Source organism: Typopeltis vanoorti, chromosome 20, assembly GCF_054136105.1.
Source record: "Typopeltis vanoorti isolate ZY-2024b chromosome 20, IOZ_Tvanoo_1.0, whole genome shotgun sequence".
NCBI classification, from domain to species: Eukaryota; Metazoa; Arthropoda; class Arachnida; order Uropygi; family Thelyphonidae; genus Typopeltis; species Typopeltis vanoorti.
In genome coordinates this window covers 80,061,274-80,086,226 of record NC_143568.1, presented here as the reverse complement: position 1 = coordinate 80,086,226, position 24,953 = coordinate 80,061,274, and the positions used below count along the sequence as shown (strand labels likewise).

The window sequence follows — 24,953 nt, the reverse complement described above, 5'->3', positions numbered from 1 at the left end:
AAAAAAAACAAAAAAACCAACTAATAATAATAATTAGATTTTATTATTATTATTAGATACAGAAGATTCTGTTTACACAGAATCTTAATTTTTTTTCCCTTTGAATATGCCATAGCAACATTATTTTTTACTTTGCTGTTTTGTAATAAAAAATATTATTAGTGCTACTTTAAAATTTTTTCATCTGTGCTGCTCACTGCTCTGAAAAATTAAAAGACAAAGTTTCACTATTGACAGGTTGCATTCTTATTTCCTAAAAATGGTCTTATTTCAAAAAATGTAGGTGATAGTGTTGCAAGTGGAGGATAAAATTGTATTTCAAAGGCGAAGTACAATTTTAATTTTATAGTAAAAAATGCGCAAATGAAATTTCACTTTTGATGTATGCACCTATATATATATATATATATATATATATATATATATATATATATATATATATATATATATATATATATATATATATATATATATATATATATATATAGTAAAACCAGGTTTAAAATAGCTTGGTATCTTTAACATATATATATATATATATATATATATATATAATTATTATTATTGTGATATCTCCAGGGAGTCCAAAGACTCATCGAGAGAGGGCACCTACTCTACAACTCTTTCTCTTTCCACCACTCAATCCACCAAATGCAAATCTAATACAAGTAAGATTCCAGTTAACGAGCATTAGGCATTAATGGGTATGACAGCTGATATGCACTTCTTATCCATGCTCTTTCAATAGATAGTATGCATCATATGCAGGTTATATATATATATATATATATAGCCAGGAGATATATGTATCTCCTGGCTGGTAGCAAGGTTAATGCTGAAGTCATATATTTTCCATATACAATAACAAAAAGGTGCATCACCTTATTAAAATACACTGGATCAGAGGCAGCTGAAAGTTTTTTTCACTCAGTTGGCAAGAAGTTATCTGTTTAAGTGAACCAAGTTTATGCATGAAGTATCTTCATGACTAGGCCACCTTGTATGTAGATGCTGTGGGGTGTTCAGGTTACTATGACAGCACTATGTGGTTAAGTTTACATTATTATTAATCTCATATCAAAATTTTTCTCCAAATTGATCTATTACTTGTGAGCACTCCAATATTGTCATATCTAATATTTCGTGCTTCTAGGGCACTTCTAACAACCATATCAATCAACCTAAACCTTGGTCTTCCTTCCATTTTCTTTCCTGCCATCTTGGCATCAAACACCTGTTTTGCTAACCATTCTATTTAAGTGGCCATACCACCTGAGATTAGTTCTGCGACACATTCTTGAATGCTAATAATGTCAAGTTCCTTTCTAATATCTTCATTTTTAATATGATTCTATCATTTGATGCTATCAGTTCACTCCTCTAATTTTTCTCAGAACCCTCATATCTGTAGTCTCTATTCTTCAAGTGCTTTATTTCTAACCCAACTCCCAGATCCATAACTTCAAACTGGTTTAAACACAGTCTTGTATAATTTTGGTGTTTTGGCTAATTTCTCTGTTATTCCATATAAATTTATTTGGCTGGCTATCTGCCAAACCAGCTTTGCTTATTTTGTTGTCTGTTTCCAGATTTATTCTGCTATCTTTATTAAAAACTGTGCCTAAATTGCTAAAATATTTTACTTGTTCTATAGGATCTCCATTCAGAATGCAGCTGAAGTGTTCTGTGCTCCTGCCTATTTTCATAGTTTTGGTCTTTTTATTGTTGATTTTCATGCCTCATTTGTTATAGTTATATTCATTTCAGTTAGTTGAATCCTGGAGACTTGCACTAGAACTCATCTGCATGAAGCAAAGAGCTAAGTTTAACTCCAATTCTAATATCAGACTTGATGTAACTTTCTTTCATAATGTGATCCATATAGATGATAAATAAGAGTAGAGATTTTATATCAAACCATCTTCCTGTATTTCCTACAATTCTAACTGCTGACTAACAACTTAAGTATAGACTATGTATTGCTCTGTCTGAAGTTCCACTAACTCCATATAATTGTAATGTTTTGAAAAACGTTTCTCTAGGGCACCTTGTCAAAACATTTGACCACATATTCCCATGATTTCTCAATTATTTGTCTTAAAGTGAAAATCTGATCTTGATAACCTCTATTTTGCCTGAACCCAGCTTGTTCTTCTCCAAGATTCTATTCCACAATCTTTCTCAACCTCATATCAAGTATCCTAGCATAAATCTTACCTTGAACACTTAGTAGTAAAATTCCTCTATAATTCAGTTTTATTCACTTTTTTTTTATAGATGAATACTATGAGAGCTCTACTCCAATCATTGGGAATTCGACCTTGTAACCAGGCCTTTTGAATTATGCAATATGGCCACTGCAAAACTTTTATACCTCCATACTTAAGCATTTCTGGTTGAATATCATATATTCCAGCTGCCTTTTCACATTTCAAGTTTTTTATGGCGTTTTTTACCTCAAGTATTGATATGTAATCCTCTGTGTATATCTCTTGAAAATTTTCTAGTAAGGTTCTGTCACTGATCGGTTCGTTTAACAGTCTTTCAAAAGTAATTACTCCAGACATCTAGGACATGCTTATCTTCAGCTTTCATGTCACAGTTATCATCTTTGATAATGGTGACATGAAAAGCTTTTAAGCTTCTTCAATAGTCTCCAGAACATTTTACCACCTTCCTGATATTTATTTTCTATATTCTTCCCAAAATCTTCCCATGACTTTTGTTTATCTACTTTTACATACAGCTTAGCTCTCATACATTTTTCTCTGTATTCTTTTAGGGCATCTGCTGACTTATCTGCTAGGATCTTTTGGTATACTTTCTTCTTTTCCAAGACTGCTTCTTTAACTTCTTGTGTCCACCATGGTGTTCTTATTTTTCTGTCCTTGCAGACAACTTCACCACATAGCTCCCTAGCTGAATCAATCAATGTCTTTTTCATCAGAGTTTGCCACTGAGACTCAAAGTTTGGGTTCTTGCTTTCAATTTGTTTCATTTTTTCTTCCGTAATGTGTAGTTAAGTCTACAGTTTACTTGTAAAAGCTGCTCAACTTTTATTCTTTTTAAAACTTTCAGTGTGGTATCTATTTTTATGCTTAGTACTAAGTAATGGTCACTTCCAATTTCAAATTCTCTGTACACTCTTGTATCATGAACGAACATGAAGATATCACTATCACCACTGACGTAGCAATGAGACTTTTCTTATTTCTTGTGTCTTCTCTCCATGTGAACTTTTGCTCATCTTTATGTTGATACATGGTGTTAGTAATGACTAGTCCGTGTCTGGAGCAGAAGTCCAGTAAATACTTACCATTATTATTAGTTTTGCCATTTTCTCCAAATGTCCCTGTATGGTGGGATTCATTTCCTACTCTGCTATTCAGATCTCTTTTTCCATTTTCTTATGTCAACTGCCTGTTCTATTGACTCAAAAAAAATTCCTCCACTACTTCCTTAGAAGAACCTTCTGTGGAACCATAGACACAAATAGTTTCATTATCCATCTCTCCAGTTTTGAAGCTTGTCCATGTAACTACTTGAAACTGCTTTCCAATCAAGAAGTTTATCTTCATGTTTGGTGTTGATTGCTATTGCTATGCCTTCCTTTCCTTTATCATTATTGCCTGAAAATAACATCCTATACATATTATTTAATAAGATCTCACCTGTTTTTGTCTTCTTTGCCCCAGTATTGCTAATTATGCCCATATTGTACTTTTCCAATTTTTCTGCAAGTTCTATTTCATTTCCATTAATACTCCTTAGGTTGATGGTTCCTATCTTCAGTTCTTCTGATGTTGGGTTTATTCTTCTAGATGTTGAGTTGGAGCCTGTTGCCTTAGTCATTTATTTTTACATCTTTCATAGAGAGACTTACTTCTCCTGCTGCATTTGTCTTTTGTTCCATTTTCCAATTTGCAGTGCTACCGTGATTCACTGCTATCATTCGACTTTTGTTCTATCCATGTCACCTTTGATGTCATTCATGTTATGTTCAATGGCTTTGTCTGCAACACAATCAGTTACATCCTTTTTTCTCAAGTTTCTTATACCTCATATGCTGTTCCTTCACATCAACTGTCACATACCTACAAGACAAGCATTGATTCATTCTTCTGGTGGCATTTTCTCTTCTCTTACTAAATTGGCACTATTACTACTTTTATCCTCAGTCATTTGCTCCCCTTCCCCCGATCAATTCCTTTTTCTAATTGCATTTTGTATACACTTTCCTACTATCTTAACTTAAAGGCCCTCAACTTATTAACACAGTCTACAGCATACGTATAACAAACATAGTTCACACTTTACAGTATGACTCAAGTTGAAATGCATGTCTGATATATAAAGCAGGTGCCATTTTCATTACCAGGCTAGTCAGTAAATTTTGTTCTAGTTTAAATAATTTATAAAAAAAACAAAAAATGAACTGCAGCAGTTCATTTGTGTGGAGTTACTGGTTGTTGTAGTAGTTTAAAAATAAACTTCTACATTCCTGAAATTCTCTCAAATTCTCTAAATAATTGATCAAAAACTTTACATCAGAGAGCAGTAATCCAAAGTACAGCTTCCTTATAAATTATTTAATGTGTTGTTATTATTGCAACTCAGTTATTAATCCATTTATTATTAATAAAATTTATAGATATTAATTTTTGTGTGATAAGGGGAGATTGGAAGGCAAGTGCCGTAACATCACCAAACTGCGATATATTTTAGTGAGCATTATTTGAGTGTATAAAATATGTTATGAACAACTTTCAGCAAACATGTTTGTTTAGTATTTGTTTAGAACATGCTGAAACATTTCATTGCAGAGAAAGGACAAGGAACATGAGCAAGTAAAAATGTTTAATTAGTCCTATTAGTTTTTTAACCATACACTATTTTTGTGGTGACAGTCTTTTCACTCATATTCCCCTTTAATGAACTATATAATACTAAACAAACCAGATTTTAAATATTGCGAAAAATGAATAGCACAAAAACTTAGTTTGAAAAATTAAGGCCGACAGAGGTTGGTTTGGATGTGGAATTACAGCCAAAACAACAACGGTTAAGAAACCAGTGTGTTGTATTATACCAGTTATTTCTGTGTGTCCTATAAAAGGGAATGTTGTGATGTCTTTGCAGTCAAGGAATGCTTGCAAGATGGTTAGGGAAGAAAATTTTTCTTCCATGGGTCCTAAAACCCCATCCACCATAATCATTCCTAATATAGCACTTTTTTTTAAAGTAAAATTGTTAAAATTTACTTGGTATTAAATACAATAAATTTAGTTTAATCCTTTATCCAAGTGTGAGCAAACAAAGTTTGCACCTGAAAATATCTTCAGGACTGGGGTAAGGTAGTACAACACCGGGCAACTCGTAGCAAAGTTGGAGCAAGCTACCATCACTCCTATAAAGGCTCCACCTTTGCTACGAGTTGCCCGGTGCTGTACTACCTTACCCCAGTCCTGAAGATATTTTCAGGCGCAAACTTTGTTTGCTCACACTTGGATAAAGGATTAAACTAAATTATTATAGTCTAACCAAGTGAAAAATAAACTTTCAACATCTTTCTCTAAATCCAGAGTAATTTAATAAAAAGGTGGCACACCTTTTGGCAACTCCTATAGGTAAAGATGACCTCACTATTGCTTCTGCCTGGTATCTCCACCTCTGGGCCTGGCTCCCACTGAAGAGACCTCAAGAAAGGTCGAAACTAGTCTGGGTAGTGGCCTTTCCCTTAATGCATAACATTATACATATCTGCAAGGAGATGTGTTTTGCATTATGGGAGATACTGAGATAGGAGTGATGTTAGCTTGGTCCACCTTTGCTACGAGTTTCCCGGTGTTGTACTACCTTACCCCAGTCCTGAAGATATTTTCAGGCACAAACTTTGTTTGCTCACACTTGGATAAAGGATTAAACTAAATTTATTATAGTCTAACCAAGTGAAAAATAAACTTTCAACTTGATATTAAATGAAGTGACTAATCTATCATTATTTTCCATGTGACATTTAAATGTACTAAAGTAATGAATTTAATTAACGGAATTCAGCCAGACAAATGTGGTTTATTATCAAAATATCATCTACTAAAAAACACAAATAACCAAAGATAAAGTTCCTCTTTCTAGAATGAGGTTCATGTAAGTAACATTTAGCCTATTCTCCAAGCAAAACATCCAGGGTTTTTTTAAAATTGTAATATTTAATATTTTAATATCAGAAATTTAATATGGTGTTTTTAAATTTCTTCCTACAAGTCATTTTACTCATGACAAGAAATCATTTCTACTATACTTATCGCTAGAACTGAATAATTCCTTTATTCAGTTCTAGTTTAAGTCAAGGTTATTTTTCCATAGGAGAATGATTAAAGATCATATTTGTTTGAGCTTGTTTTGATTTGAACTTCATTGTTTTTCAACTTTGAACTTTGCCGTAGAGTTAAGGTTGGTGAATAATTGCTCAATGGGATCCAAGTTTTATGTGAAGAAGAGTATTTTGGTCTCCATGGAGGTCTGATAATACTGTTTTTAGGTCTAGGTGATTATAGTTTTTTTGTGAATATAGATTATGATGAGTTAGCTGGTAGCGTATGTAGGATAGTGTTCAAGAGTTCTGGATTGCATTGATGATGAGCATTTTACCATTGTTTAGATTTTTTTTTTTTAATTGATAACATATTTGTTAGATAATAGGCTCCCTCACATTGTTCTTTACATATTAAGCACAATGGCATGTTATGGAAGTAACTTGAGTTTTTATAAACTTAATGTTGAATTTAATCTATTGCTTTCATGCTTACACGGTGATCAGAATACATTATGGAAATTATGGAGCCATCTACTGTGTTAGAGCAAAACTTTAGTTTAATATAAACCAAAGTGAACACTATGTTTGACCTTCATATCAAGGTCATCATCTGAAGCATACAGAGAAACAAGCTGCACTACAATTTACATGGTTTGCTAAAGTTACTGACCAACCGTTACAACAATTATTGGCCTGACCTCTGGTGGAGAAAAAAAACCTTCACTACATCAAAGCTAGAGTCCTATTATTGTTATTATCTATTAGGTTACAAAATTAAATTGGGCTGGAGAGACATGTTTATATATATAATAAAAAAAAACAGTGATTATACATATAAATTTCAACCAATTGGTATGGAATATTATTATTATCCCAAGACCTCATGGAGTCAAAGACTCATCTGGGAGGTCCCTTTATCTCTCTCTCTCTCTCTCTCTCTCACACACACCTCATCATACTGTGTCTTAAACACACTTAAACTCCTTGCAGACACCACACTCTCAGGCAAGGCATTGGAGTAGTTTCCAATAAAAGCTGAAAATTGCTTCAAGTTCTAAAGTATGCTAAGTATTAAGTAGGCTGAATATGTGCCATCCAAATTCTTGGAATTTTTGTTGTGATTATTGTTGCGATTAGGGTGATTAACTGTAATGAAATTGGTTGAAATTTATATGTATAATCACAGTTTTTTTAATTTTTATTATATATATATATATATAAACATGTTGCTCTCCAGCCCAATTTAATTTTGTAACCTAATAGATAATAATAATAATGGGACTAGCTTTGATGTAGTAAAGTTTTTTTTTTTTTCGCCAGAGGTCAGGCCAATAATTGTTATAACGGTTGGTCAGTAACTTTAGCAAACCATGTAGATTGGAATGCAGCTTGTTTCTCTGTACATATGTATATGCTCCAGATGATGACCTTGATATGAAGTTCATAACGTCGAGTGTTCACTTTGGTTTATATTAAACTAAAGTTTTGCTCTAACATGGTAGTTGTCTCCATAATTTCCATAATGAATTTAATCTATCTTTAGCTTTTAATTTTAATCAGTCTCAGTTAATCTTATTTAAACTTAATTACATTTAATAAAATTTAAACTTATTAATCTATTTTATTTACTGCAATGAGTCATTGACTCCATGGAGGTCTACCAATAATTATTTATAGATATACTTATTACTTATATATTAATATGCAATGAAAAAAAAATTCTTTATAAATGTTTCTTGCTTTCTAGACATAATTTGAACTTAGGTGTTTCAAATTCAGAGCAGCTCTTTTACTAACTTCCATAGATGCACTGCAGATAATAACAGAAATAAAACTAATTTTAGAAAACAGTAAATTGCACGATAACCACAGTAATTAACTTTTATGAAATGAAAGTACAGATACTTCGTATTGAAAATAACAGTACATCATCAGTGCGTAGAAAATTTTGGAAAAGTTGGACTTATGAAACTTCTTATGAAGACTTCTTGCTTATGAAATGATCTTACTTATGCCAGTGAGCACATCATTATCTGATACAGTCATAAAAACATATACATTTTGTGTATATTTAATTTCACTATGAATTTTGTGATAAAACTTTGAAAAACCTGTATAAAAAGCACACAATTGGGGGTGCAGTAAAACATAAATGCATCATTGCCTATTAATGCAGTCCACAATTAACCTATTTGTAAGCTGCTGTAATTATTATCATACTTTGCATTTAATCTGGTCATCAGGTTACTATCCAACAATGCACTAGCATTCATACACAGCAGTAGTACATGTCCCACCAGCTTTATGTTAAATAGCTTAATGTGAAAATACTCTAGCACATTTGGAAGAACGATGTGACATGTTCCTCGATTAGAAAAGACATGGATTCAATTCTCATGATGATGATGAGGGGAATCCTCTGTATGGACATTTTGCACATGAATGTGAGTTAGCTAGTCTCATATGAAGGTAGCAGAGATTTTTCTTCTGGAACTCAGATCTTTAGTTCTGGATAACAGACAAATTGTTATAGTAATCAATCGCACTATATACAGTAAATTATATAAAATCGATGAGTTTTGGTACTCTAGCTGATGTCATCTAATAATAATAATATCATTCCTCATAATTTAGCTGAAAGTTATTTGGTATAAACCAAAATTGAAGTGTTACAAGAAATTTAACTTTTTAAAATTGTAAAAATTAAAATCAATATCAAGTTTATTCAAAGTCTTTCCATCTAGAGGCCACTATTGTGGATGGACATAAAATACAACTCACATAGGCTTGTTAGGTTGAAGAAATGCATTTTTATTTATTTATTTATTTTTATATGAATTACTAAAGAAAAAAGTATGCATAAAAAATCAGATTAACAACAGAAGAAAAAAAATGATACAGATGACAATGCGATGAGGAAACATCCATTTCTCCAACTTGCTTTAAATCTTTTTGTGGTTTATCACTTGAAAGTGAGTTAGCTGTTTCATATAGAGGTTGCTAGATTTTTTTTCCTGATAACTCGAGTTTTTTTGTCCTGCATACAGGCAAATCAGCCAAGAGAACACATGCAGTTTATGAACAAAAAAATACTATTGTTGTGGATGGTGCATTGTGTAGATGCAGAATTAAGTAGTGGAGATTATTATTATTATTACTACGGGCGACTCCAGAGAGTCCTTAGACTCATCTAGGGAGGCCCTAAACATCATGTCCATACAACTATACGACATTCTCACAGTATCTATCATACCTTGCCTTGAACTCGCTCACCATCATAGCACCCACAACAAACTCTGGCAGCTTATTCCACTCATTTACCACTCTAAAAGTAAAGAACCTAGCTCTAACACTCTTGCTAACCACACTCTTTCCCAGCTTCCATAGGTGTCCCCAGTTTTCTCCCACCACCAGTCCTGATCTCAAAAATATCCTCTGAATTAATCCTGTAGAAACCCTTTAGCAATTTGTATGTCTCAATCATATCCCGTTGATGCCTATCAACTAATTTCTGCACCCCACAAATCTTTAACCTGTTCTCATAAGGCTCATTCCATAGACCTGCTATCATCTTGGTCACTTGCCTCTGGATCCTTTCCACCTCCTCTCCATCAAGAAGAAACCTAGGTGACCAAATCTGGGCACAGTAGTCAAGATGAGGTCTTATCAAGGCTCGGTACAGAGGTACAATAACTTGCTTGTCTCTGCTTGTCAAAGTATTTTTCAACAACCAAGTGAGTTGATGAGCTGATTTAGCCACTTTTGCAATGTGCCACCTAAACTTCATCTCCCTATCCACCAACACTCCCAAGTCCCAGGCCTCATCAATCTCCTGGAGTACAGTTCCACCAATGTGGTATACTGCTGCTAATCTTTTCACCCCAAAATTCATAACATTTTGTCACATTAAATTGACATCCATTCTCCTTAGCCCGGAACTCCAATCTATCCAAGTCGTCCTACAAGATTTTTGACATATTCTGCATTCACTATTGCCCTACCTAACTTTGCATCATCAGCGAACAAATGAACTGTTCCTCTTAGATCCTTCCCTAATGAATAAATTAAACAGCAGTGGTCCAAAAACAGAACCCTGCGGCACACACCACTTGTCACAGGCCGTCTTTTGGACTCTATTCCTGAATAAACTACTCTCTGATATCTCTCCATCAACCATCCACCTATCCATCTCACCATATATTGTAGTTTATGGATTAGAATTCCATGTGGTATCATGTCAAATGCCTTAGCCAGGTCCAGCAGTATCACTGTAAACCCCTTACCCTTATCCAGTTCAGCCGTGTTATAAAACTTGAGCAAGTTACTGAGGCATGATCTACCCTTCACAATGCCATGCTGTCCCCCCGTACAGCATCTGATTTTCATCAATCCATTCCTGTATTTTTCCCTTGACTACTTTCTCCAAGACATTGTCAACGACTCCTGATAAACTGATTGGTCAGTAATTTGCAACAGTAGTCTTGGATCCTCCTTTATGCAGTGGAACTAATTTCCCCTCTTTCCACACCTTCGGGACTAAGCCAGACCCGAGACTCAGATTAAACAACATGGTCAAGGGCACTGATAATTCTTTAGCCACTTCACGTAAGACCCGTGCTGGTATCCTATCCAATCCCACAGAAGTATTCACATTAAGGTTCTGTAATAGACTATTCACCTCCACTTCATTCATCACAATTCCCATATAAACTAATGGTTCCTTCATTTTTTCAGTGTCACCACCTGGATGATATACTCTTGCAAAGTGCTCACTCAGTAATTCCACTATATCGACTGATTCAGTGACCTCCTTACCATTGGCATTCTTTAAAATCATTCTGCCGTGTATAGTTTTTTTTTTCTTACAGCATATTTAAAGAATTGTTTGGGATTCTCTTTAGCTTGCATAGCTAGTTTCCTTTCATAATCTGCTTTTGCTTTTCTTACCACACTCGTTACCCTTCTGGCCTGCGCTTTGTACCATTCGTGTGCCTGCAGGTCACCTTTCTCTTTAAATTCCCTCCACAGTTGTTTCTTTTTTTGTAGCTCAAGCTTAATGGTGTTATTCATCCATTTAACCGCTACTTGTTTTACTATTCGGACCCTAGGTATACAATCAGCCATAACCTCTTGTTGGGATCCCTCCCACAATGAGTCTTTATAGTTTATTGGAGGTGTCACATAATAATATAATGATTCTTATAAAGCAACTTTACCAAATGACATTAGTGAAATTTATACCAATACTATGAACTTTGATTATTGGTCATGATTACTGAAGTCTGCAAAGATTGAATATTAAGAACCAGGTGTTTTTTTTTAGTACAGAGTAGCAATATGTGAGCTTTATAAAAATTTTAGTCAATGCAGAATTAACTCAGAGAAAACAAAGGATTTCTGACCTGATTTTCATATGAAATTAAGCCAAAACTAAGTAATGTTTGTATAAGAAATTATAGTGCTCCCTTAGATACTCTACCACAGTGCTGACTAATTGTTATAAAGAGAGGGGAAAAAATTTTTTTTTCTCCTCTTTTTCTAACGCACACACGCATATACATAATTTGATAAATTTCATTGTTATTAATATATAAATGATATGATAATATCATTATGAAACCTAACAAACAATTATAACATACTTTCTAATGAGATTCGATGTCATTTCTGTCATTAATAGTGTAGAGTTTTAATGCCATTATTATTTATGCTTAGCATATTTTCTTATATTGCTTGAATTTTGCAAACTACATTCAAATTATTAAATCATATTTAAGTTCAGTTGTAAATTCTTTCTTACAGTAAACATTATTTCAGGGGAAAAAAAATTTTCTCTTCAGAGAAAAAAAAAAGAACTCTGAATCTATAATAGCTGAATTGAATTATGAATTTGAGTTTCTTTTATTGCAGCATTTCTTATCCTTTTAATATGTTAGTAATTATATTTAATATAAATTCATATGTACATCTTGGAGTTATTGTTTAATGGTTTTTCTCTAAATATAAACCTTACATTCCTGACACTGATAGGAAGAGAAAACAACAGTGATGTTATCTTTACCTTCCTGAATCTTTTGCTGCTGTGCTACATTTTCTTGTGCCAAAAATAGTACAGGAACAAGCCATTATATCCCATCATTAAGTATACACTTTGTCCCTATTCTTGGGCACAGACAGCTTTTCTACTTGTGTAAAGTATCAATGATTCTTGCTGTCTTTTAAATGAATTTATGCTAAATTAAAATGTTTTTCCATTAGTTGAAAATTACATCAATTTTATCATTTAAGTTTGATACCACATAGAATTTTAGATAACATTACAGGATTATTCTGTTTTTTCAGGGTTTTTTTTGCATTCATAATTCATAAATTAATATATTTCTAAAAATTCAGAATGATGAAGCATTCATTGATATGAACTTAATCATTTTATCAGCAGTTTTAATCTAGCAGGTATTATTACTTAATTCAAGATGTCAATTTTAGCATTCCCAAATAGAAAGTATTCTTGCATAAGTAGCATGCTAGGAGAGAAGACACTAAAATTTATTTATTTTCCAAAAGAGGACTTTGTACCTTATACAAATACTGGATACCACACTGAGTGCACTAATTATTTGATACAGAATTTTGTAAAGACAAACTAATATTGGAATTATTAAAAGTGTTGGGAGTGAGAACTGGATTCATTACGTAGAGAGTGGTGGATGTTACTGACATGAATTCAGTGTAATATGTGCACAATGGAAGGACTTCTTGAGGGGAGAATAGTGACTCCATGGAGACCTAGGCATATCAACAGACCAATTATCATAAAACACCAGTTCTGTTATCTGACAGATACATATTTCCTCACAACACAAATTATTACACAGCTGTTAGATTTTTCTTATTCTTTTAGGGATTAGACTATTATCTGTTCCAGCTTCATCTATTCCTTGGCTATATCATGTTCTTCCTCTATTTTCCTTGGTATAGAATACTTCTTTAGAAAGTATTTGATCTCTTCATTATAGATTTTTCCCCATTCAAGTTTTCCAATACTGCATATCATTTACTCTTAAATCCTTCCTAATTTTTTATTCTTTATTTTTTTTCACACATCCTTCTCTGAGAAATCTGACCTTCACTGACATCCACATTTCTAAGCATCATAGTAGTTTCATATTGATAACAATAAAATTTTAACTCCCTCTCTTAGTTTGTCCTCATAGGTTTTTCTGAACTGTTCAATGTATATCTAGAAATCACTGAAATTTAAATGTTAAAATGTTTTATTAATGTTGTTCATAATCCAATATTTGTTTCAGGATATTGATGTCAATAATATCTTTCCCAGGGCTCTCTTAGATTGAGCTGTCAGTCCATCCCAGCAAAAACATCTAGGAAAATGCAGCAGCATGACTGACACAAAAATCATCTAATCAAACAGAAAACAAGTGAAAGTGGGCATCAAATTCATTCCTTGGTCTCAAAGTTAATTTATAAAGAAATTGAAAAGTTTATGATACAAGTTAAATAAATAAAAATGACATCACTAACTTCAAACTTATTGAAGCCAATTTCACATTTCCCTCTTCCATTCCATCTGTTTACTAGATTAGCCTTCTGTACATGTGTACTAACTTCCAGCTGTTGACAAGAAACATAAACATCAGTAGGTTCCTTTTCTCATCTTAAAATTCTTGTCTACAACACCAATATACAGATGAATTGTAATAGCTTTTTGGATCAACAAGATTGCATCTTTTAGTGACTGTCCCATTCAGATTCAAAATATAGGCACTATATTCAGCATGTAGGACTATATACAAAAATAATAAATCATAAATAAAAATATTTAGGAATAAATTTTCAAGATATGGTTATCAGATTTCTGTGGTTAGTCTGACTAGCATAGGCACCGTATTAATAGATTGCTGTATCTCTGCTCAAGGTGTTGCTTTTTATCCATCCTTAGAATACTGTTTTCATATTTAGGATGGTGCATCAAAACCTCCTAAAAAAATCCTTGATTCTATCCATAATAGGCTTGGCTAATTGGGGATCCCTCTTTCCCAGATTCTCTTTAACATAATGTTATAGCCTGTTTCTGCCTCCTGTATTTTCTACAGGAGGCAGAAACTGTTCCACTGAAGTAGCTGATATCCATTATTCATTCTCTTTTCATCATTAGAAGCTTCCAAATATCCATTCCCAGCCTAACTGCAAACCTACTTCTCTTCTTTCATTTCATCTGTCCATTCTATGAAACAGCCTTCATTACAGTGGTTCTTGGTGCCTGCAACCTTCAGCTGTTCCAAATAATACCAGTTGGTCCTTTCTTTCTTAATTCCTTTTTTAATTCTTAATCACAGCAATAATGTGATATAAGGTTCTGCAAACAGTTCTTGTGCAAAACTGATATTATTATTATTACCTAAGACCCATGGTGTCAAAGACTCATCTAGGAGGTCCTTTTATCAAACTCGCAGCTCATCATACCATGCTTTAAACACAAAAAAAAAAAAAAATCAAATTAAAATGGGCTAGCATTTAAAGGAAAAACTTGGATAAAATTGAAGTATTTTATAAAAGTAGATTAATTAGAAAAGAGAAAGTAAGTGTTTTAACTGTAATAAAATAGGATATCTAGATATTGCAATAGCAAATTGACTTCAAGTTGCCAAATTTGGCTCAGAAATAATAGCATTAAAAGCATTTGCATGTTTCCATGAGCATGCTCTGGCTTTCAGTTGGAAACATTACATGCATTTAGGAATGTGGGCCTTTCAGACTCTTAAGACCAAACCTGATTCTTAATTCATATTGAATTATAATTTTCCAGTTCATTTTTGACATATTATTTAAAGGAACTTTGCAGGAAACTAATTTAGATAATAAAATCAAAATATCAAGTATGTTAATTTAAGAGCTAGTAGCAGCAGCCTAAAGAATATTCTTTGAAATTGAGTTTCCTTATTTTTCCAGAAAATTTTCTCATGAATAGCTGCTGGTTTCCAGCCTTTTCTTTAGCCTTTTCTTTTGAGTAACTGCTTTTTTAATTCTCATTAGCTATACCTACACATACCAGTCACTGAATTAGAAACCTTTATGCAGATGTATGTAAATATCATTTTGATATGCAGAATTACTAACAAACTGGATTCCAAAAGAAGGGAAACGAGGGCGAGAATGTCTTAAAAGAAGGTGGAGTGATGAATTGTCAAATTTTGTTGCGGAAAATTGGTCAACTATTGCCAAGAACAGAGAAAAGTGGAAAGAAGTGGAGGAGGCCTTCTTCCAGAAGTGGACAGAAAATGGCTGAAAAGAAAGAAGAAGAGATATGCAAAATACTTGGTCATGTGCAATGCTACTGGTTAGTAATTATCAGTAGTGTTGATCACAATGGGAAGAATAAAGGATCTTTTGAAGTTCAATAAAGGGCTTATTGTGGGTGCCCAACTGTGTGGAGCCACGATATTAAGAACAGCAGAGCTTGACTGGTTTCTCAAAAGGTGAGATATCCCAGATGTTTAATCAGTGGAAAAATAGCTCACATTGCTTGTCTAAAAGATCCTAAGATAGTCTGTCAGGAATGAGATTGCCATCATCTGAGAAGGTCATCATAAATTGAAGATGCCAAGAAATTATATTCTTGGTTTCATCCTTTATCCAAGTATAAGCAAACAAAATTTGCACATGAAGTCACTTCATGACTTTTTCAGTTGGCAGAAAAGTAAAGTCCAATGTGTTGAAAGATCTAGTAAGTGATTTCCAAATGTCACATCAAATCATTCCTTGGTTTCCATTGAGAGAGCCTTTTGATTGGATAGCCATTGTAGCTTCTTTGATGGGAGTGCTGAAGTTGTGTTCTATGTAAGGCATGGAGCTCTTATCCCATTCAGTATTATGGTAGTTTAGAAGAAATGGAATGCCAGGCCTGAGCCTAATTTCCAAACTTCAAGATTTTTGGCCTATATAAGCAAGGCCACAAGAACATGGAATATTGTAAACTTGAGGATGTTTGTTAAAAGTTATTGTCCTTATGCAAACGTAACAGAGCTCAAATAGGCACAATGGGCTTGAAAGCCACCCATGTCATGAGATTTTAGGAGATGGTGATTTTGAGAGAAAGTTTGCAAATATAAAGGATGGAAACTGAGGCTCTGGCAGTTGTCATGGATCTGTTGTGGAGAAGGAGTAGAGAATAGTATTCTTTGTGCCATTTTCTTAGAATATCCATTACTCACCAATAGTTGGAGAAGAGAATGTAATTTCTGCTTTTTCCAAAATTAGAACATCTAGGAATGTACTTTTCTTTCATTTTCAAGTTCTAAAGTGAATTTAATTTTATGCTGGAAAGAGTTAATAGATGAAAGAAAATTTTGTAATTCAGCCACACTATGTTTCCAGATTATAAATATGTTATCTACATATCTCCACCAATGTGACAGTTTAGGATTTGTAGATAGCAGGGAATCTTTTTGAGAGTTTTCCATGAATAAATCAGCACATGGAGGAGATAGAAGACTTCCAATTGCAAGGCCAGATAGTTGTTTGTAGATTTTCCCATTCTCTCAGAAAAAAATTTCAGTTGAGACAATGTCTACATAGCTGGGAGATGTCCTGAGGGAACAGATTATCTACAAGTGCCATAACTTCATCTACAGTAACATTTGTGACACAACAATACAATATCCAGACTAGCTAGAATGTCCATTGGTGAGACTGAAATTTTTCCTAGTTCTACAAAGTGTTGCGAATTTTTGATGTAGATGTCCATTTGTCTGATGTGCTCCTTTAGAAAATTAGCCATATGTTTAGATAACAAATAAGTAAGTGAGCTAATATCATCTACGATAAGCCAAAGAGGAATATTAGTCTTGTGTACCTTGGGCATTCCATATAATTGTGGAGTTAAGGGGTGCATAGATTTCAATCTTTTTTTAAGATCCATAGGCCATGTAGTCATGTTGCATAAAAGATTATTGGTTTCTTCATAGTTTGTCCACGTATGGTCATAATCTAATAGAGTAAGCAGAAGTGTCAGAAAGTAAAACTGAAATTTTGGACATGTAATCAGTTGTTCATGATAATGGTCGAATTATCATGAACAACTGATTATCATGATAATCAGTTGTTCATGATGCAGGTCGAATTGCCTGCATCTTCTCGCCCTCCTTTAGGAGGGCAAGAAGATGAGAGAAGGATCACAGTCTTCAATCTGATGTATATATTTTTTAAAAAAATGAAAGTTGATGGTAATTATCTGGTCATAGTATCAGAGAATCTGTCCATGACCAAGATGGGGAGAGTGATCATGAGGTCTTGACTTTGAGTTTGCAAAACATGAAATTTTCAATCAAGAATGGGTATAGGCAGGTAATTATGATAAATTTAGGAGGCAGTTTGATGGCAGGAAAATCTGCGGAGGAAGGATGTTAGCAGTGCACTGGGGCTAGAAAAGGAATATCTGGAGGAAGCAGTATCAGACTCTATACTCCAAGGCCAGTAGGAGTTAGATGGACAAGTAGTATTATTAAGCATAAGCTGCAAAAAAAAAAAAAAAAAAAAAAAAAGAATATGGAGTATATATGAGGAGAAAGTGACCAGCATGGTAAGGAAGCAAAATCAGATTACGAGGAGGAATTAGTTGAGCAGGCCAAAGGAAATCCCATAGTTCTTTCATTTCATATGTGTCTAATAAGAGGAAAATGACCATGGACAGAAGCAGATGAAATTGTTCAGTTACTGACTAACCACTTTGTAGGAATATATCATCCAATAGAGGATTCTTCTGTAACAGAGATTGATGATTTTGGCAATACCTAAGATATTGCAGAATCTCATGCCAAATGGCTATATAGAATTAGATGGGAATCAGCTTGCATTTTAAGAGAATGTGCAAGAGAACTGGCAACTTCTAAGTTGTTTGTTTCAGTTCTGACAAAGTTCTGGGGAATTTAGAAGAAGGGGGAAATAATTCCTTTGCATAAAAGAGGCTCTCTCTAAGACTGTGGTGGCAAATTATAGACCCATCAGTATCTTAGGAGTGATGGTAAAAGTACTGAGAAAGTTGATCAGAGTGTGAATTCAGGAATAGGTGGATAAGAATATAATACTGAAGAGCAGTATAGCTTTATATGAGGGGGTTGGTCATGGCTTAGTAATTTACTAACTTTTTATAATAGAGTGACTGCTGAATTGGATAAAGGAAATGGCTACATGATGATACTGCTGGGTTGTGCAAAAGCAAAGCATTGACAGGATACCACATGGAACTCTAATGCAAACTGAAGAAATTTGGGCAAAAGAAAAAGGCTATCAGTTTAATATTAGTAATTATGCACTTTGGTGTGATGAGATTTCCAGTATCATATTATATTACTATTATTACTATTATTACGGGCAACTCCAGGGAGTCATTAGACTCATCGAGGGAGGCCCCAAATCATATTCATCACAACTATTCGACATTCTTGCAGTATCTATCATACCTCGCCTTAAACTCATTCACTGTCACAGCATCCACCACAGACTCAGGGAGCGCATTCCACTCATTCACTACTCTAAAAGTAAAGAACCCAGCTCTAACACCTTTACTAACCACACTTTTTCCCAGTTTCCATGGATGTCCCCTAGTCCTCCCACAACCAGCCCTGTGCTCAAAAATATCTTCTGAATTAATTTTATAGAAACCCTTCAGTAATTTGAATGTCTCAATCATATCTCCCCTCCTCCGCCTATCAACCAATTTTTGCAACCCACAAATCCTCAACCTGTTCTCATACGGTTCATTCCACAGACCTGCTATCATCTTGGTCACTCGCCTCTGGATCCTCTCCACCTCCTCCCCATCAAGAAGAAACCTAGGTGACCAAATCTGAGCACAGTAGTCGAGATGGGGTCTTATCAAGGCTCGATACAGAGGAACAATAACCTGCTTGTCTCTGCTTGTCAACGTATTCTTCAGCAACCAAGTGATTTGATGAGCTGATTTGGCCACTTTTGCAATGTGTCCCCTAAATTTCAATTCCTTATCCACCAACACTCCTAAATCTCGTGCCTCATCAATTTCCTGGAGCACGGTTCCACCAATGCAGTAAACTGCCACCAATCTTTTCACCCCAAAATGCATGACCTTACATTTTGCCACATTAAATTGACATCCATTCTCCTTAGCCCAGACCTCCAATCTATCCAAATCATCCTGCAAAATTTTGACGTCATCTGCATTCACTATTGCCCTACCCAACTTCGCATCATCCGCAAACAAATGAACTGTTCCTCTCAGATCCTTTCCTATATCATTTATGAACAAATTAAACAGCAGTGGTCCAAGAACAGATCCTTGTGGTACACCACTAGTCACAGGCCATCTTGTGGACTCTACTCCTGAGTAAACCACTCTCTGATATCTCTCTGTCAACCACCCTCCTATCCATCTCACCAACCCTATGTCCATTCCCATATGCTGCAATTTACTGATTAGAATTCCATGTGGTATCCTGTCAAAGGCCTTAGCAAGGTCCAGTAGAATCACTGTAAACCCATTACCCTTATCCAGCTCAGCCGTCACAGTGTTATAATACGTGAACAAGTTACTGAGGCATGACCTACCCTTCACAAAACCATGCTGTCCCCGATACAGTATCCCATTTTCTTCTATCCAATCTTGTATTTTCCTCTTGACTATTTTCTCTAAGACCTTGATAATGATTCCTGTTATGCTGATTGGCCGGTAATTTTCAACAGCAGCCTTGGAACCACCTTTGTGCAGTGGAACTATTTTCCCCTCTTTCCACCCCCCTTGGGACTGACCCAGTCCTGAGGCTCAAATTAAACAAAATGCTCAAGGGCACTGACAATTCTTTGGCCGCTTCACGTACGACACGAGCTGGTATACCATCCAATCCCACAGATGTATTGACATTGAGGTTCTGTAATAGACTAGTTACCTCTACTTCATTCATCACAATTCCAGTATAAGCTGTTGGTTCTTCCATTCCTGCAAAGTCACCACCTGGATGATATACTCTTGCAAAGTGCTCGCTCAGTAATTCCACAATATCGACTGATTTGGCTACCTCCCTACCCTCAGCATTTTTTAAGATCATTCTACCATGAGCATTTTTCCTTTTACTTGCAACATATTAAAAAAACTGTTTGGGATTCTCTTTAGCCTGCGTGGCCAATTTCCTTTCTTAATCTGCTTTTGCTTTTCTTACCACCCTTGTTACCATCCTGGCCTGAGCTTTATACTGTTCCTGCGCCTGATGGTCGCCCTTCTCCTTAAATTCTCTCCACAATTGTTTCTTTTTTTGCAGCTCAAGCTTAATGGTGTTATTCATCCATTTAACCCCTACTTGATTTATTATTCGGACTCTTGGTATACAGTCAACCATTGCCTTCTGCAAGCAGTTCTTAACCACCTCCCATGCACTATCAACATCCAGCCCTTGCAGTTTTACATGCCATGGCATTGAGCCAAGCACACACCTAAGCTTGTCATACTTACCAGCCTGGTAATTCCACATGTACCCTGTCTTAATTGTAAATTCGACTCCTTTAGCCACCTCCCAAGTCATGACCTTATGGTCACTCTCACCAATTGGTGGCAACATGGTCATTTTCGTTACAGCCACATTCTCAGTTGCAATTACTAGGTCCAGCACTCTCTGCCCCCTGGTATTTTCCAATACATGTTGCCGTAGATAGTTGTCCCTTAATAACCTCATAAAATCCAATTCCTTCCTCCCATGTGCCCTCTCCTCTTTCCAGTCAATGTTACCATAATTGAAATCACCCATAATAATTACCCTCCTTCCACTCATTTCTTCTATTTGCTTATGCATACTATCCCCACCATCCACTCCATCACCCGGTCTATAGCAGCACTCAATTGTATATTTTGTTCTGCTAGATTCTATCTCACATATATTAGCAAGGTTATGCTACAAAAAACTGATGAGGATAAGAAATCTTGGTATAATGGTGGATAGGAATTTGAACTTAAAAGATCACATAGCAAAAGTTTCATATATGACTCAGAGGATAATTGCAATGTTGCAAAGAAGAATTACAAAGATTTTATTGGGATTATGGGATTTAGATTATGAGGAACAGATTGTATGTGGATTACAGACTGGAAATGTATAACAGATTGTATGTGGATAACAGGAGAAAGAGGGGGTGATATGATAGAGGTCTATAAACTTTTGAATGGCTGTTATAGGATATCATCTGATGAGAAATTTTTCATTATATGAAAGGCAGAAAGAGAAAATGGGACCAACCACTGAAGTAAGTTTGTTCAGAGTCAAGAAAGGGATAAGAGCTAGGTTTTTCTCTCACAGAGCAGTGAGTGCGTGGAATAGTTTGCCTTTAGGGGTAGTGAGTGCATCTAGTGTCACTGAATTTAAAAGATGGTATGACAGCTGATTTGGATGATTTATAGTCTCTCTTGATGAGTCTTTGGTTTCCTGGAGGTCTCAGATAATAATAATAATGAAAAAATCCAGTCCTACTACCAACCAGCCAAACTGGAACTCTATCATTGCATAGGGAATGTGCATGACTGATGCAGTCAACAGCACCTTGCAGAACCTTCCAATATATGTAACCCCCCATTCAAACCTCAATGATGTCTGTTTCCATCTCCAGTCTACAAAACCCACTTACTTTTCTTGACAGAAACCCAAATTTCTACTCCACCAAGCACTACTCACCTCAGCTTTCCCAATTTCACTTTGACTCCTTTTGCCCCAGAGGTGGGGGTTTATGCATATTTTTTTTCTGCTATACCATGTCAAAGAGTGTACAACCTGTAATCTCCTGATTTTAACCTCCTCTGGCTAAAAATCTCTGCACCTCATTCCATCAAATTCATTTGCTGTTTCTACCATTTCCCTAATGCTACAAACCATTCTGAACTTTTTGATTTGCTTTCCTTAAAAGTCAATATTCTTCAATCCAGCTTTCCTAACACCGAAGTCATTTTCCTTGGAGACTTTAATGTTCCAACTCCAATTACAGGGATCAAGTAGGTAGAGATGCTGAGTCATTTGTCATCACCTTTACACAAATAGTATACATGCCCACCTGAATACCAGAGAAGCCCAACAATTCTCTAAATAATTTGGACCTCTTCCTCACTGGTGACCCATCTAAGTACACCATTAATGTAGTCTGTCCCCTAAGTAGCTCAGACTACAATTTCGTGCTAAACTCTTCTCCTGTGAAACAACACAAACACAATCGCACACATCTGCATATTGTATAGCATTAGAAGAAAGCCAAGTAGGATGATCTACACAATTACTATGCCATGTTTCCTTGGATTGATTATTCATTATACCAGCTGCCTGATTCAAACATATGTGCTGAACATATCACCGAAATAATTCTTATTGGCGTGGAAATATTTATTCCCTATTCCACCCTAAGTTTCCATCCCCTGTCTAAGCCTTGGTTCTTCTACAGGTGTACAAGAATTGAGCATACTGTAACTGGCTTGCATCCAAAGCCCAGAATAGTTGCAAGAACACTATTCACATCAAAAAATGACTTTGAACAAGCTAAAAGCAGGAAACTTGCATCTTGCCCACGTGGCAGCCATTCATTCTGGTCTCTCTCCAAAGCATTGGTCGCAACACAACTCAGCACAATTGCTTTTACTGGCTTGTGATTATTTCTGAAAATAGGTTGTGCATAATTTTTAATACTTGTAAAAGCTATTACTGCTATTCTAATATATATAATATATGTTTATTTAAATATATATGTAGGTGCTCACATGTTTTCAAGGAAGCATCCATTAGCTTGCTGGGCATCATGTATGTTATCCATTTATGGTGGAGTTATGTTGGCCAACTTTCTTTTGGGTGAACCTGTTTTAGGAGCCTTTAAAAATGTCAACTCGTTGCTTTTGGCTACAGGATCATGGTATGTATGATATTAAATTAAAAAAAAAAATTTGTTATTCATAAATTATGTAATTATGTAAGATATTCATATTAGCAAAATTAATATTGTCCAATACAATGTTAGATGATAGGCAAATTTTTCAAAAATTTCTTCTTCAGTCTCATATATTAATTATAACATCTGAGTTGATGTATGAGACAATCCAAAATGTGTGTGTGTGTGTGGGGGGGTAATAACACTGAATCATCCAAAGACATGAGGTTATATTCAAACCATTTTCCTGAAAATTATGGATTATTAACCATATCACACTATTGCCCTCTAAATAGTTGTTTAGTCTTTTTAAATATAGTAACATTACATAATATATTGTGTAATATACAATATATTACACAATATTACATATTACACAATATGTAAGTAGTGGGCATAGACTTCCTATCTATCTATCTACAGGTATCTATCTATTTAGATATTGAATAAATAAGGATAGGCTGGCAGTTGGAGATTTAGCTGACTGTATTGTATTCTTATTGGTGTAAACCATAATAAAATAGCATTACAAGATGATAGAACATGCCCACTGGAGCATTGCCTAGTTAAACAGGGCATCCCCCACCCCCCCCAGAGAACCAGCATTCAGAAAAAAAAGTTAGTTATGGGATCAAATTCCAATTCAACACATCTGCAAAGTTTGAGAATGGTGCTATCAATATAAACATCAATGGAAAAGAAATGGAGCTAGCAGAAGAATTGGATAAATACCAGATTGACATAATAGGTGCTACTGAAACAAAGAAGACAAAAACAGGAGAAATCTTTCTAATCAACAAATACAAAATGCTCTATTCAGGCAATAACAACCAGGGAAAATAAGGAGTAGCTAAAGTATTTAACACTGAATACGAGGATAATACTCTTGAATGGCAGGCAATATCAAGTAGAGTGATGTGGGCAAATATCAGAATGGGGAACTGGACATTGAGACTTATTGTGCTTATGGTCCCACAGAAGATTTTCTACCAAGAAAGAAGTGGAGGAATTTTCTGAGGCATTAGAGAAGAAAGCTGACAGATTGAAAAGAGAAATGTTTGTTCTTGTTAGTAGCAAAGTAGGGAATCATTACCAGATATGTTTTGGCAAAATTTTTAGAGTGATGGAAAACACTCAACAGGAATGCAAATTAGCAAACTAGTATGGTAGGAAGTCATCTGAATTCATTTATGTTAAAAAATCACTTATGGAATAAGAGATTTTTTTAGAGATAAATGGGGTCGCTTAAGGATTAATGCCAAATAACTATAGAGAGATCTTAACATCACCTTTAAGGAATATGGAGAAACAACTGGGTCTTCTGACTTAATGTTCAGTCCTCCACTTCATGTGACGTACTCTGTTGGTAGGTATCCATTAGGTACTGAACAAACAAGGATGACCTATCTATTTGGGACTTAGCCAACAAATAATGCTTTATATTGACTTAAACCAAAATGCATATGGTATGACATGAGGAAATTTTATGCCAGCAGGGGGCATTGCCCAATTAAATAAGTAACCTACTGTTTTTGTCAGGGAACAAGAGCAAACAGTGAAGTCAGTTACTGTAACAGACTCCAACTCAACATCTCTAATAAGAAGAACTAACGAACCCAGTGTAAGAACTGAAGATATGAACCATCAATATCAGAAGTCTTAATGGAAGGGAAATCGAATTTGCAGAAGAATTGGC

General features: G+C 34.9%; 1 protein-coding gene across 1 annotated transcript in view; it reads left to right on the top strand.

The window, feature by feature from the left end:
* LOC150095593 (trimeric intracellular cation channel type 1B.1) overlaps positions 1–24,953 on the top strand; it is a 155,446-nt gene that overhangs the window by 65,899 nt on the left and 64,594 nt on the right. The window contains exon 2 of the mRNA XM_090409760.1: positions 23,086–23,242. Within this exon, the coding sequence (XP_090265886.1) occupies positions 23,086–23,242 (157 nt within the window). The remainder of the gene's footprint in view (positions 1–23,085; positions 23,243–24,953) is intronic.